This window comes from Peromyscus eremicus, chromosome 2, assembly GCF_949786415.1.
Source record: "Peromyscus eremicus chromosome 2, PerEre_H2_v1, whole genome shotgun sequence".
Lineage (NCBI taxonomy): Eukaryota > Metazoa > Chordata > Mammalia > Rodentia > Cricetidae > Peromyscus > Peromyscus eremicus.
The window spans coordinates 98,198,066-98,212,338 of record NC_081417.1 but is presented as its reverse complement, the minus strand read 5'-3'; the positions used below and the strand labels follow the sequence as shown (position 1 = coordinate 98,212,338).

General features: G+C 42.7%; 1 protein-coding gene across 1 annotated transcript in view; it reads left to right on the top strand.

Annotated features, from left to right (window-relative positions):
* The window catches only part of Frem1 (FRAS1 related extracellular matrix 1), a 120,644-nt gene that overhangs the window by 94,936 nt on the left and 11,435 nt on the right, over positions 1–14,273 (top strand). Inside the window, exons 28-34 of the mRNA XM_059255951.1 lie at positions 1,383–1,455; positions 7,914–8,063; positions 9,883–10,106; positions 10,708–10,755; positions 11,014–11,178; positions 11,386–11,514; positions 11,927–12,042. Of these exons, the coding sequence (XP_059111934.1) occupies positions 1,383–1,455; positions 7,914–8,063; positions 9,883–10,106; positions 10,708–10,755; positions 11,014–11,178; positions 11,386–11,514; positions 11,927–12,042 (905 nt within the window). The remainder of the gene's footprint in view (positions 1–1,382; positions 1,456–7,913; positions 8,064–9,882; positions 10,107–10,707; positions 10,756–11,013; positions 11,179–11,385; positions 11,515–11,926; positions 12,043–14,273) is intronic.

The following is a 14,273-nucleotide window of genomic DNA, read 5'->3' as shown; positions in this document are numbered from 1 at the left end:
AGCTGTATGAACCTGATACCTAAGTGTGCAGGTCTTCATTTTAGTACAGACTCTGAGGCTTTGGGGACAGCTCCATAGAGAGTATACCTTGCCATTTTACACAAGCTCTTATGGGCTCCTTGACTGAGAAGAGAGAGAAGACATACTTTGTCCTGTGCTGTTTGCCCTTTTTGAACTGTCCCCCTTCACCCAACCTGTCTTTCCAAATACCTTGCCTCAGACATGCTTTTCCGACCTAGGATTCTGTAAACTCAGTGGTGGTAAACACTAGGTAATTGCATGTGTGAGAACCATGCCGACAAATGTAACTTCCAGCAGATGGTGGATGCAGGTGTACAATGGGCTGCCTTTTCCCAGCAAAAGCGGGTTCAGGGGGAGCCTTGGCATTGCAGACAAAGAGCAAATGGAAGCCTAGGAGGTAATCCCTTCTTCAGCAAGATGTTTCTAGGCAGACTATTAACCTATTAGCATCTTGGTTGGAAGTAGAGCCATTGTCTGAGACCACAAGAATGTGCATTGTGTACTCCATTCCTTCCACTGCCTTGACCATCTGCAATATCTTAAAAATGTACAAAATTAACGACTGCCTATGATGTTCACCCAAGGTCTCATTCAATGGCCTTTTCCGAACTCACCACAGATATTTTTTTAACAGACATGTAAGCTTCCCTTGCCGGTCTAACACCATGACTTCAGAAACCTAAATTTGCCTCTTTAGATTTTTTGTCCTGGATCAGGGACCCAGTGGAGCCATCAGGAGTTGCTTTAGACCAGGGAAGTTTTCCATTTGTACAGCTTTCCTGACAAGGCCTCTAAGGCTGTGGGTCCTGGGTCTGGAGTGCCTTCACACAGTTGCTTACCAGGTCTGTCAGTCCCACAAAGCCCTCATTCACGTTGGCACAGAGTGATGGTTTCATCCCAGCAGGAAAACAATGCTCAGGACTTGTTTGGTTAATCTGGCCTAAGGGCTCTCAGTGCCATGGAGCTTGTAGGAGTCCTCAAAGCTAGCTAACAGTGCCCCACAGGCTCTCAGGGCTCCTCCCTCCCTCTCCCCCCTCAACGCCGGTCCTTCTCCATTTTAAAACCCAGAGAGGTAATGGAATAAAACGGCACTCATAACAAAGAGAACAATAAGGTTTTAAACTTCAGTCTACTTTTTCCAATAACTGGATACTTTTAAAAGGAGAAGCAACCAGTTAACTTAAAAAAAATACCACAAAGCTTGGACCCAAAATGGTTTATTATAATTTTAAAAATCTTACCTAACATTAAAAACAGACTTGAGACCATGAATTTAGTCTGGTATGGCAGAAGAGTAAATGTTTCTCTAGTGTAGAATATTTGCTTTTATTTTTTAAATGACATTTTTTTTTTCCACTAAGGTCAACCAAGTGTCAGCTGTAGTTGGGAAAGATTTTACAGTCACGCCATCCAAACTGATCCAGTTTGACCCAGGTATGTTTTGTGTTTACATATTCTATAAGCAGTCTCCAGACGTTGGGAAGGCAGGATGTTGTGCAATTTCAGCTGAACAGAGGATCATCAGGGAGCTGTACCACCCTATTCCCAACAGACGAGTTTGGCCTGAACTTCTGCCCCTATATGTTTTCTTATTACAAGTGAATATTTATTTAAACAGAAAAAAGATCATAGCAAATAATAAATATAAAAAATCAAAGGAAGGATCCAAAACAATTCAGATAAATAAGGTAATTTTAATATTATTATAATATAATGGTAGTTTAATAACCACATATTTCAGTAAAAAAATTCAAATGTTATGATTATATAGATTCCTAATGATCTAAATGACCTCTTTTGAAATAAGTTGATCCAAGGTGCTTTTAGGGCAAATTATTATTTAATTGAATAGTACTTACTTTGATTTAAATGTGTGGAAAATTTTCTAGGTACAAAATGTAAAATATGAAAGTGTGGTTTCTTCTCCTGAAGATGTTCTATTTTATGCAACACACAGACATAAAAATATTTACCAACAGTACTTTGGAACCCAAAGTGTAAGCCGTGGTTCTAGATAAAGAAAATGCTGGAAGACTTCCTAGGGGAGGCAGCATTCTAGTGGGCAGAAGCAGGAGGAAGAGGAAGAGGAAAGCTGAGACACTAATACAAAAGTTCCGCTTCCCTGGGGAAGTCTACCTCAAAGCTAGGAGCCTGAACACTGCCCTTCCAGGCTCTCCCCTGTGGATGGGTTTAACTCTGCCTCGTTCATGGCTTTCCCTCATCCCCGTGGTCTATAATGGACCTGGATCACTCATCTAAGAACAACTGGGAATGTGCTAGACAAGGAGCAGGGCTTGTGACTTTGTACTTTGCTGCAGAGGTGTTCAGCACTGTGAGATGACTCTCCACCGAGAACAAGCTCACTTGACACTAAAATGACTGAATGTCGTCATCCCCAAACTGGTGATCTTAGTATTAGGAGAGGAATGTCTTTGTGCTGTTCACAACATGAAAACGGTGTTGTTTGTCCATAGCAAAGTGGCACCAAGTGGGTAGTTTCAAACATAGCTATGGCCTTGCAGTTTCAGAGGCTGTTCATTCGGAGACCAACATGGGAATCTCTGAGGGAAAATCTACCCTTGTCTTTCTTCTGTGCTGTTTGTGGTTTGCTGGTCCTTGACTTCATCTTCACATGATGCTCTCCCTGGGGATAAATTCTCCCTTGTCGTAAGACACAAGTGAGCTTAGGTTAAGGAGCTACCCTGTTCCACAATGACCTCGTGCTAACCCACTACTCACGTCACTACCCCATTTACAAGTAGCGTCCCATTCTGAGGTCCTGGCAGTTAAGTTAGGAAGACCTCAAGATACAGGCTCTGGGGGGATATGCTTCAGCCTCTAACAACGAACCCGAAATTTGACTGCAACAGCTCAGATACTGTTGTCAGCCTCCTTCTCAGGTTATTTAGCTTTCTAACGTGGATGAGTTGGTTTTCTAGGCTGACCACATTGTTGCTCTGAATTTGATGTTTATCCTCAGGCTTTTGCCCTCAGCTCTACCTTGAAAGGGTTAATGGTTTGTTTTTGTTTTTGTTTTTTGTCCTCATGGTTTTTTTTATATAATATTTTATTAAAATTTTTTTCTTTCCTTTTACATACCAACCCCTGTTCCCCCTCCTCCTGTTCTCCCACTGCCCCCCACCTTCCCCCATCTCACCCCCATCCCCTTCTCATAGAGGGTAAGGCCTCCCTTGGGTAGTCAACACAGGCTGTCATACCATGTTGGGCACGGACCTAGCCCCTCCATCCTGTATCAAGGCTGAGTAAGGCATCTCACCATAGGGAATGGGGTCTAAAAAGCCAGTTCCTGTACCCAAGATAAGTCCTGGTCCCATTGCCAAGGGACCCACAAACACATCAAGCCACACAACTTTCACTCACATTCAGAGGTCCTAGTTCGATCCCATTCAGGCTCCCCAGCTGTCAATCCAGAGTTCATGAGCTCCCATTAGCTTGGGTCAGCTATTTCTGTGTTTTTTCCCATCATGATTCTGCCCCTTCCCCCGCGCGCGCCCCCCTCCCCCCTCCCCCCCATTCACCCCCTCCCACCCCCACCCCCACCCCCGCTCTTACAACAATGGATCGCCCTGGGAAGGGGAAAGGCTTAAGATCTCCTGGGTAAACTGAGAGGGGGAGTAGAGAGGAAGGGATGGGAGGTAGGAATATGGGGGAGAGACAGGGAGGGAGAGCAATGAAAGAAATATCTTGACAGAGTGTACCATTAAGAGGATGGGGAGAAAACCGCAGCTAGGGTAACCCCCCAGGAACTCACAAGATTGTCTATCCCCAGCTAAGTCTCATAGCAATGGTGGAGAGGGTGCTTGAGCTAGCCTTCCCCTGCACTCAGATTGGTGTCTACCCTAATTGGCATCATAGAACCTACATCCAGTAACTGGTGGAAACAGATACAGAGACTCACAGCCAAGCAGATGTGGATCCTGGAGTTCAGTTGTCCTCATGTTTTAAAGGACTTGTTTGAAAGTCAATCATTTTTGCCGTATGTCCCTTTTATTAGCCGTTTGTTGCAAGTTAGGTTTTCAGCAGCCCACCAGGCACTCTGGGTTGAGAAGAGTGAGAATGTATCACACTAGGGGAGACTCAGAAATTTATCTCTTGGAGAGTCTGCTGCCTAAGATAAATGCCCATTTGTCTAGAAGAGTTTACATGCTGTTTTGTCAGCTTCTAATGACTTCTTGCTGGGAGGGGGGGCTCCAAATGGTCTTGGAATTTTAGGGATTATTTATACATTGAAAAATAATATAAGCATATTTTATATGATTTTTAAAAGCCACATGCTTGGCTGCTTATGATTTTGGAATTTATTAAGCCAGAAATAATTTCATATCATGAAGCTTTACTTTAGAGAATTCAAAAATTCCTCACATCCACAGGTCCTGTAAATGTTTATATACTTTCATATTGCAAATCCTTGCCTCTTTTAGCTGTCCCCAGCTCCATCCTTTCCTATTTGCTGAGAGCAATCTATTTATTTCTCTGGAAATACCAGCTTTCCCGACGCTAGAGAAACAGAACGGGCCATCTCGTACATGGCTTACTGTGTTGGAAAACTCTGGAGAGTTGGAGAACTCTGACTCAGGTCGGGGTGAAGGCTTGTCTTGTAGCTCTTCACCAAACTTTGCAGACAGGAATCCTGAGAATGCGTTCAGTTGCTGTGACTAACCTGAAGTGTGGACGTGCCTCTGCAATACTCTAAAGAAAATGAGTGCTTTCCTTTAAAGTGTGTGCCTCTGAAAAATGTGATGCCTTCTTAATCAAATCTTCATCATTCTGAAAAGTCAACATGTTTTCCAAAGGAACAGCTCTCCAATGTGGCATTTACTAAAAAAAATATTGAGAAACTGTCTCTCAACAGAGAAATCTGCTTTGTAGGAAAATATCCAGGGATTCACTTACTCCATAAAGTGGGGTTTTTGTATGAAAGGACACCTCTTCTCTACCCTGGTACCTTTGTTTTCTGGAAACAGGGTAGGGGCGGTTCCAGCCTCCGAAGCTCAGGTGTATCTCAGGGGCTTAAGGGAGCTTTGCACCTGCACAGTGGAGGAGGCAGGGGACTAGCCGCAGGGAGATTGCTGCTCATAATCTCCTGAACCTGAGATGGTGACTCCCACACCTGGGAGGCTGGAAACGAGGTTGAAACGTACTCCAACAAATCAGAAGCCCTTAAAAGAAACTCAGAAGGCAGCTTTTTCATCTATTCGGTTCTGTTCCACAAGATCCAGCAAAAACTTTTAAGGCCCTTTAGGGTTTTGATTGGTTGGTTGGTTTCTTTGGAAGTGATACTGCCATTTTTCTAAAATAAATTTTCAAACAGGAGGACAACTGCCAGAGACTTGGAAATATGTTTCTATGTATTGGATTTTTATTCAAATTGTACTTACCATTATGAGGCTTGGTGGTCAGAGCGGTTCTCCAAATATTAATAATCTTAGTGTTCACAAACTGTTTTCATTGTCCACCTCTTTTCATGCTTGCATCATTTCCACAGCTGCCTCTAAAGCCCTCGAGTCTTCAGGTACCCAGCCTTCACACAGACACTCAAATTCAGTTTGCTAAGGAGTTCACTTTCAGAATGTCCGTCCTTTCTCATTAACCATTGTCTAAAGCCCAAATCTGGCTACCTGGGTGCAGGGTTCTCTGTAGTGTGGCTACAGAATCTACCTGTAGGCCTGTGGCCTCCTTTCCCCAGATGGAACTTTTCCATTCAGCTGATCTACCTCCTACTCCCCTGGCCCAAACCTCAATTTTGCTAAATTGCTTCTTTCTCTAATCCGGGTATTTGGGTCCTACAGGCATCTACTACACAGACTCCATTTTGTATGTCCTGTCATCTAATCACACATAGCTTTTAATAGTTATTTGACTTTCTGGTCTATCTGTAGAAGGGCTAGAGAAGTCCCAGTTCCACGTCCATCTATCAAACCAAGCACAAATCAAAAAGTAATCAGAAAAACCATTCTGTCTGTACTGACTGCAAAACCTTTGATTTTCTTTTTTTTTTTAAATTCATTTTTTTTTATGTATACAGTATTCTGTCTACATGTATACCTACAGGCCAGAAGAGGGTGCCAGATCTCATTACAGATGGTTGTGAGCCACCATGTGGTTGCTGGGATTGAACTCAGGACCTCTGGAAGAACAGTCAGTGCTCTTAACCGCTGAGCCATCTCTCCAGCCCCAAAACCTTTGATTTTCTTGTCATTACCCCTGGGACAATACGATAATCACAGTGTTCTTTATATTGGTATTATAAACAATCTAGAGATAGCCTAAAGTTTACAGGAGGATGGCAGAGGCTATTTATTACAAGGGCCTCAAGCATCTGTTGCAGGTATTTCCATTCAATGGGAGTCCTGGGACCGATTCTCCTGGATACCCCAAGAGCATTTGTCTTGTCTCCAAGAAGTTTCAAACTTCTTTAGGTCAGAGTTTGGCTTATGGGGCACTGCTGGTGTTCCCCATATCTTCTAATGCAAAGGTAAGAACTTATAGATAAAACATACATTTTGGTGGACAGACTAACTCATCCATGGGATGGGAATTAATTGATATTTTATATTAGACAGTTCAACTTCTGATTTTGCAAAGACCATAAAATGAATTAATCTGAGAACACGTTGATGCTGGAAGCTTCATACATCGGCCATCAGTTTATTCTATTTACCAAAATTATTGCAGATGCCCCAATTTCCCCTCTAAAAGCAGCCAAATACAGGAGAAGTGAACAACTGCAGCTTTTCATTGAATGCTTAATGAGACGCTGATTCAGTTGAAAAATGTTTGTGAGACATACCTTCAAGAAGGTGGTTGCCATGTGGATGGCAGAGTTAGAGACATGTCAGTCTGCAAGCAGAAGAGTCGATTTTCAGAAGTGGAGGCTGGGAAACAGCCTTTGAGCGCCTTACAGAGCTTTCTCTATAGGAACCCAGAGGCAGGGGAGGCAGGGGAGGCAGGACGGACTCTGCAAGCTTTGCCCTAAACTGCAGTCTTCCTACTGCCTTTTGTCCCCTAAGCTTGCTCATCTCTGCCCTCACTTCTAAACAAACCCAGGAAGCTGTCCTACAGTTCCCATCAGAGAAACTGCTGAGGATCGGGCCATTTCAGAAGTATCTTCCAGCCTGAATACTTTCATGTCTGAGTTTGGGTTGCCTTCCAGCCCGATGGGACAGATTGGCTGGGATATCTTAGTGAATAAAAACTTACATTAAGTTCAGAAGATTATATGGCATAAACTTGTTTATACTCCATGATAGAGACGGAGAGGAGAAAAAGAGGCTAGAGCATGCTCTGTCTATAACCCTCCGCCCATACATTCTCTCTAGGAGGGCATCCAACTGCTGAGCATTGCATCCTCAGGAAAAGCAGCCGTGGGCTGGAAGACTCAGGGAGGGAGAGCAGCAGATGCAGGCAGCTGTTGGTGGAAATGAACCACCTCAAGGATCCTGAGAGGTGCCTCAAGTACCATCCCATAATCACTTCTGTCTGCTGCAACATCTTAAGAGTTTTGCAACTATTAAGATTTTTCAGATTGTAGTAACTATTTATTCTTAAGAACGGAGGCGATGGGTTGGGAGAAAAATGAATGTCTGGGATTTTGTCTACTAACCTTTTTTTTTTTTTTTCCTCGCCCTGTATAATGCAGCTTACTTTTTGTTACAGTGTTTGCATTGAGGCCGATCATCATTGTCCAGGAACAAATGCGGTCTTTTTATATTATTTGGGAGAACAGCGGGGCCTCAGCGAGTTGGTGGCAGTACAATAGCTCCCTCGGACTACTGCAGTCTAGCTGGAGACATGTTAATTAATATATTTCTCTGACACCTAGGTGATTGAAATAGCAATTAAAGAGTAATTAAAATGTTTACTTCTTGTAGGAATGTCAACTAAGATGTGGAATATAGCAATTACCTATGACGGATTAGAGGAAGATGATGAGGTCTTTGAAGTAATTCTGAAGTCCCCTGTGAATGCGGTTCTTGGCACAAAGACAAAAGCTGCAGTGAAAATTTTGGACTCAAAAGGAGGTATTCTTTTGATCCTCGTCTTGAAATCAGGAGCGGTCCTGGCGCCATGGCTGCCGGCTAGCAGCAGCCAACGTGCTTGATAACACCTTCAAATCAAAATGCGTGATTTCTTGTCAAGAGAGCCGCCTCCATCGTGGCTCTGGTTTCTTTATTCTGGCGTGTGCTTCATGTGGTTTTCCTCCTGCTAAGAGCAGTGGCTGCAGGAAAGCAACAAGTCAGTGGCCCGGTGGCTTTTTTCTAAGCGTTTGTTGTTCTCACCAAGGGGGAAACAATGTTGGTGAGAACCTATCGACAATTATTTTCCCCCAGAGTTTGCAGGGCTGTAATTATCTTCCTCTGTTAAAGAGCGCTCTCAGTGCCTAACCCTGGAGCCCCCCACTGTAGTGGGACCAGGGAAATTCTAAGAAGGGAAGGAATTGGAGAAAAATAGACGCGAAGATGCAGCTGGCTGGGGATTTGGGGGCAGCTGGAGAATACTAATGAATGGCTTCGTGATGCCCAGCCAAGCCATCCTGGGAAGGGTATGCTAGAGAGCAACCCGCAAACAAAATAACAAGCAAAGCCCTTGGCATTCAGAGGTTTTGTCCTGCCAAAGTCCTTCTGCTTCTGGTTCCTTATCTATGTGGCATTTGATATGTCCGGCGTGACATTCCATTTTAAGCCTTTATTTTTATGCTTCTCATGCCCCTCTGATCTGCATTTTTTTCTCACCTGTAATCTATTGTCTCCTCACTCACCCTGTAATAAAAGTGGGTGCTGTCTCCCTTGCTTTGCAGACCACATTTCCATGACCTCTCTCATCCCACCTTCCTCCTTACCCCGTGTGCTTTTTTTTTTTTTTTTTTTTTTTTCCCCAGCAGAAACGACTGCTCACATTAAATACAAAAATGTTCCGGGCTGGGAACGTAGCTCAGTGGCAGAGTACTTGCTTAGCTTGTAAAAGGCTCCATGCCCGAATCTCAGTGTAGCTAAAAACTAAGATAAATATCCGGCCAGCATCTGTCTGTAGGTTGTTTTTTGTTTTCTTTTTGATTGAGGTTTGTTATTGTACTTTAATTTTTAATGACTTTTTATTTATGGTGCTGAGGGGAGGTCAGAGGACAACCTGTGGGAATCTGTTCTCTCCTATTATGTGGGTTCCCAGGTTCAAATTCTAGTAGTCAGGCTTGGTGGCAAGCATCTTCAGCTGCTGATTCATTTCACTAGCTTAGTTTCTTTTTCCTTTTTCCATTCGTTTGTTGGGTTCTTTTTTTTTTTTTTTTTTTTTTGGTGACTTCCCAGAAATACTGATTGCCCAGGTTTCCAGTCAAAGCCTCCCTTGTGATTCGCTAGGGTTTTTGTTCCATTATAGTTGATTGCAAATTTTTGGAGCTGCTGTAAGATCACATGACATCTTTAAACAATTCCAGTTTCTACTTCTAAAAGACTGGAGGAAAGCTGAATGCTTTCAAAGGGTGTGTGGGGTGGCGCTTGGTCAGTGAATAAACCCTCGGTGTTGAGGAGGATCGCAGAAGGAGGGAAGTGCGCCGGTTTCCTAAGTGTCTGGAATGATTAGAAAACCATGACGATGATTTTCATCTATGATTTGTGGGATGGATTTCATGACTTTATAATCACCCCATCCATGTGCAGAAGGATACTGCTTTCCCAGGTGGAAACTGATGAAGAGAGGAGTTTCTGGCAAGCGGGCAAAAGGCAACATCTGGTGGGAGATTCATCTGTCTAGGTTTAATGACAAGCTGTTCCAGGAACAGTGTCAATGCCATCACTTATGTGTTTGTGTAGTGTACTGATCGCCTGCCATCTTGCATGCCTCCAGGACGGTGCCATCCTTCAAATTCCTTCAACCGAAGCAAGCACAGCACATGGGGGAAGGGCATTTGGCGTCCGCTGCCCCCAGGGTCATCCTCACTCACCACTGCCGGTTCTCCTCATCTGGAAAGAGGGCCTCCTCCATCTTCCACCAAAGGAGATGCCCTTGGGGGCTTTGATCACACAGAACTCTCTCAAAGGAAGATGAGGACCCGTGGGAATGGCCAATCAGTAAGGATGGGGGCGTTCTGGGAAGAGATGTGTGGGTGCGTAGTGAGAAGTGTCTGAGACACAGCAAAAACTGGATTCTCATAGGGAGTTCTTTGCAGAGTCATGCAGTGCTTTTTTTGTGTGCAAATATCATTATGCTGACTCACTCCACTAATTGGGGCAACTGAAGTGGTAGGTACATTCATTCAGCCATATGATCCTGCTTTGGTCCTTTTAGACCAAGACAGATAGGGTAATCAGCAATCCTAGAATAAAAGCACATTTAAGTGACACCCTTGGGTGTGGAAGCGATGACTCTAACAAGGCACACTCTCCTGTGTGTGTGTGTGTGTGTGTGTGTGTGTGTGTGTGTGTGTATGTATGTTCTTTTGAATCTTTCTGTGCTATAGATGCCCAGCCAGTATACTGGATGCTGAAATCAACACAACTATAAGCTCTGGTTAGACATGATGGTTTAAAAAAATTCTATTGAGCTTGACATAAAAAAAAATCTCAGGAAATGTTCTTTTAAATTTTCAATGATTACAGGGCCTTCCCAGAATATCTGGCTAATTGTTTTTTAAGTCAGCTTTGTGTACATACTGTGCTCTGTTGATTTCAGGTTCATCCATCTTCCATTTGTAGAAATGGAACAGACACCATCTACAATGTAAGCATAGAGAATTGCTGTATGCCATGTTCATGGATGAAAATACATAGTGCAATTATTATATCTTTTCTCTTTGTCTACTTATCTGAAGTTTTTTGTTTATCCAAAATTTGTCTTAGAAGATTGGGTGACCAAGAAAAATCCTTTTCATCTCTTTTGTTGATACAATCTTTTATATGCTCATTATTAGAACAGAAATTTTTGTTTGCTGTCTTGATTGTTTTTTTCTCCTTGTTTTTGTTTGTTGGTTTCCTCAAGTATCATGGCATAGTCTCCCTGAAACTAGACAGTGACAGTTCCTCAGCTCACCAACAGAAGGCCAAAATCTCCGTCATTAGTCGGCCACAAAAGACAACCAAGGAGGCAGAACTTCCTCCAGCTGATAAGGTGGAATCCACAACTGACTCACATCTCCCCAGACAGGTACGGAATTCGGAATTCGTTCTTCCTTCCTGTTTGCCTTGTAGCAAACTGTTCCCTGGGCCATGAACACACTTAATTCACAAAATGGACCACGTTCGGGGGTAGTTTACTCAACGCAGATGCTGTCCAGAAGAGGAAAATTCAAGGGAGGAAAGGGTATTATCAACTTCCATTAAATCGATTCTAAACGACTGCTCTTCACTACAGGGTCAGCTGCCCTTGTTTCCAAAGAACTGTTCCGTGGAATTGAAGGGACTGTTTCATTTTGAAGAAAGCACCCACAGATTGTATCTATGTGATGGGAATGCCTGGAAAGCCTGGAGCCCCCAAACCAAGGTAGGGCACTGGCGGAGTAGCGAAGTATCCTTAGTGGCAATATGCCCTGTGATGAGCTTATCTGAAGACAAGTAATCGGACATGTAATTCTTAACTCATGCTATCTCTGTTTTTACTACACCTGGAAAGCCACGAGAAAAAAAAATGCTACCAAGTGGCTTTTTAAGATCCAAAATATAGTATTACATCAGTCAATTTTGATTACTTATCAGACTGTCAGTGGTATAAAGTTGAAGCGCTTCTGACTGTGGGGGTGCTCTCTGCAGGAAGTCCACTGTCTCTCAGGACAGGAAGCTGCAATGAGGGTTGCCTCTGCCTGGTTGAAGTGCGGAGACACACAGGTTGCTACTGTGAGGTAGTCTCCGGATTATCGAGTTCACTCAAATGTGAACACTGAGAACTGTTTTTACAGGGGCTGGAGGACAAATCCTGCCCAGCTGGATGGCATCTGCACTCAGGCTACTGTCACACCCTGGTCACACAGCGGAAGGGCACCTGGACCACAGCGACCCAGGCTTGCAGAGAACAGTAAGGAGCCTATGTCACATCTGCCTGATGCTTTCTTTATGTTCACATGGAACTGCGACTGCATCAGTCATTGACTGAGTACTGTCTAATGTCCGTCCAGCTTTGTCGAAGAAGGCTAAGGGGAGTTCTTAGTTCAGAATGGATTTGTGGCTGACTTTGGTACTTCATGTCTGCTAAGATCTTTTCTGTTATGGCTGTACTGGTGCCAAAATCTTTTCTTTTTCCTTGTATCTCCATCTTTTAAAGAAAAGGTCAAAGGACTTTCCTGAGTCAGCAGCACTGGAGGTTCTGGTATTTTCTCCTCTCCCTCCCACCCTGCAGATGGCAGACCTCTATGCCCACTGATTTTTAAAATACCTGGTAATGAAAGGCCTTGACATCCAGCCCCTGGCAGTCTGGGAGGCATTGATGCCCATAAAGCCAGGCAAGTAGGACAAAGGCTCATTGGGTAACATCCAATGAAAGATGACTTGTGGTCAGAAAATGACAATGATATTCATCTCATCCAGAAGGATTTTGAAAACGCATATGCAGCAATCCTTGACCAACCTTTTTATTTGATAACCTGGATATTATCCAAACGATGTAATTACACTAATATGCATTCTTGTTGAAATTGAGACTACAGTAATTTCTAGTTAATATTGATCATATCTTATACTTTATTAAATTTAAAAGGGTATGCTCATCTAAAGACACCATTAGGAAAATGAAAGGACAAACCACATTCAGGAAAAGCTGTTCTTAAACCACATATCTGTTAGAGCTCTTGAATAGGGGACAAAGCTCCTACAAATTAGTAACAAAAGACAGCTGAGATATGGCAAGTGAAGATGAGGTGGCTAGTAACATGGAAAGGTGGAGAGAGAGAACCAACTCCACGAAGTGGTCCTCTGCCATTCACACACACATAGCAGTGTGTGTGCATCAATGCACACATATCATACACACAACTAAAACAGTTTTATAAATGACTTAGAGACCTCACAAGAAAAAAAAATAAACAGTAGGTTCCTAAGTAGTGAAAAAGATTCTCAGCATCATTAGAGACCAGGTAAGGGAAGATGAAAACACTTTACAGTCATTAAATGATTTAAAAAATCATAAATTGACCAGGCCAGTGTTGATAAGGGTATAAAGCAAAGATAATTCTCATGGGTTGTTATACATGGAACCACACAATGGAGTTTCCACTTTGTGGGACTGTCTGACAGTTTTTAAATAAAGTTATGTGCCCTGTGACTTAGCAATTCTATACCTAGCTACTTCACCAAGAGATTAAAATATATGCTAGAAAATATGAAAGAACTTTATGTTTATTCATAGTGATAATAATTTGGGTCAATTTTATTATTGATTTATAAAAGTACTGGCTGTTTTCTCCATCACTGAGATAATACATTATGACTGAACTCTGAAACCTCCAATAATGTGGGTACATTATGGATAAATAACATACAGAATATATATACTGCCTTACACAATTGAATATACATTCCATGAGTCCACGTATATGTGTAGGAAAATCTAATCTATGAGGCTTCAATAATAAAGGGTTCTCACAGATTGTGAGGATCAGGAACACCACCAAGAACTTTTCTAGTGCAAGGGATGGAAAGGTTCTGTGTCTTCATCTGCATAGTTATTATGTGGATGTAATACCTTTGTCAAAATCCATCAAATTATAAATAAAGATCTCTGCTTATATGTATATTTACCTGCTTGGTTTTTGCTTTGTTTTGTTTTTTTGAGACAAAGTTCTGTGTTGCCCAGGCTGGCCTCTAAATCATGGGCTCAACTCTCCTGCCTCAGCTTCCTGAATACTGGAGATTATAGGGTGTGCTACCACACCCAGATTTCCTTCTAGATTATTTTTAAAGAGAGTCAACTGTATTTTTTGTTACTGGTGTATTTTATATCTTAACTGTAAATAGAGTCATGACACAGGTTAATCAGGGCCTTTGGTGGTGGGGGGTTGTTGGTAAGTTGGTAATGTAATATAAATCCAGATGTTTAAAATTCTTAAAAATTAGTTAACTCTCTGTTGCCACAATGCTGCATGCTGAAGAATAAATAAGGTATCCTTTTACTAAAACAACCAGATATCCTACATCCATTTGAAGTTCATCTAGGGGATGGCAGGCTGGGGCAGCGGTCCTTGTCTTGCTCCTTCACTTCTTGAGAGATCTGGGATGTTAACATGGAAGCTGTCCAGCTAACCAGGAGAACGA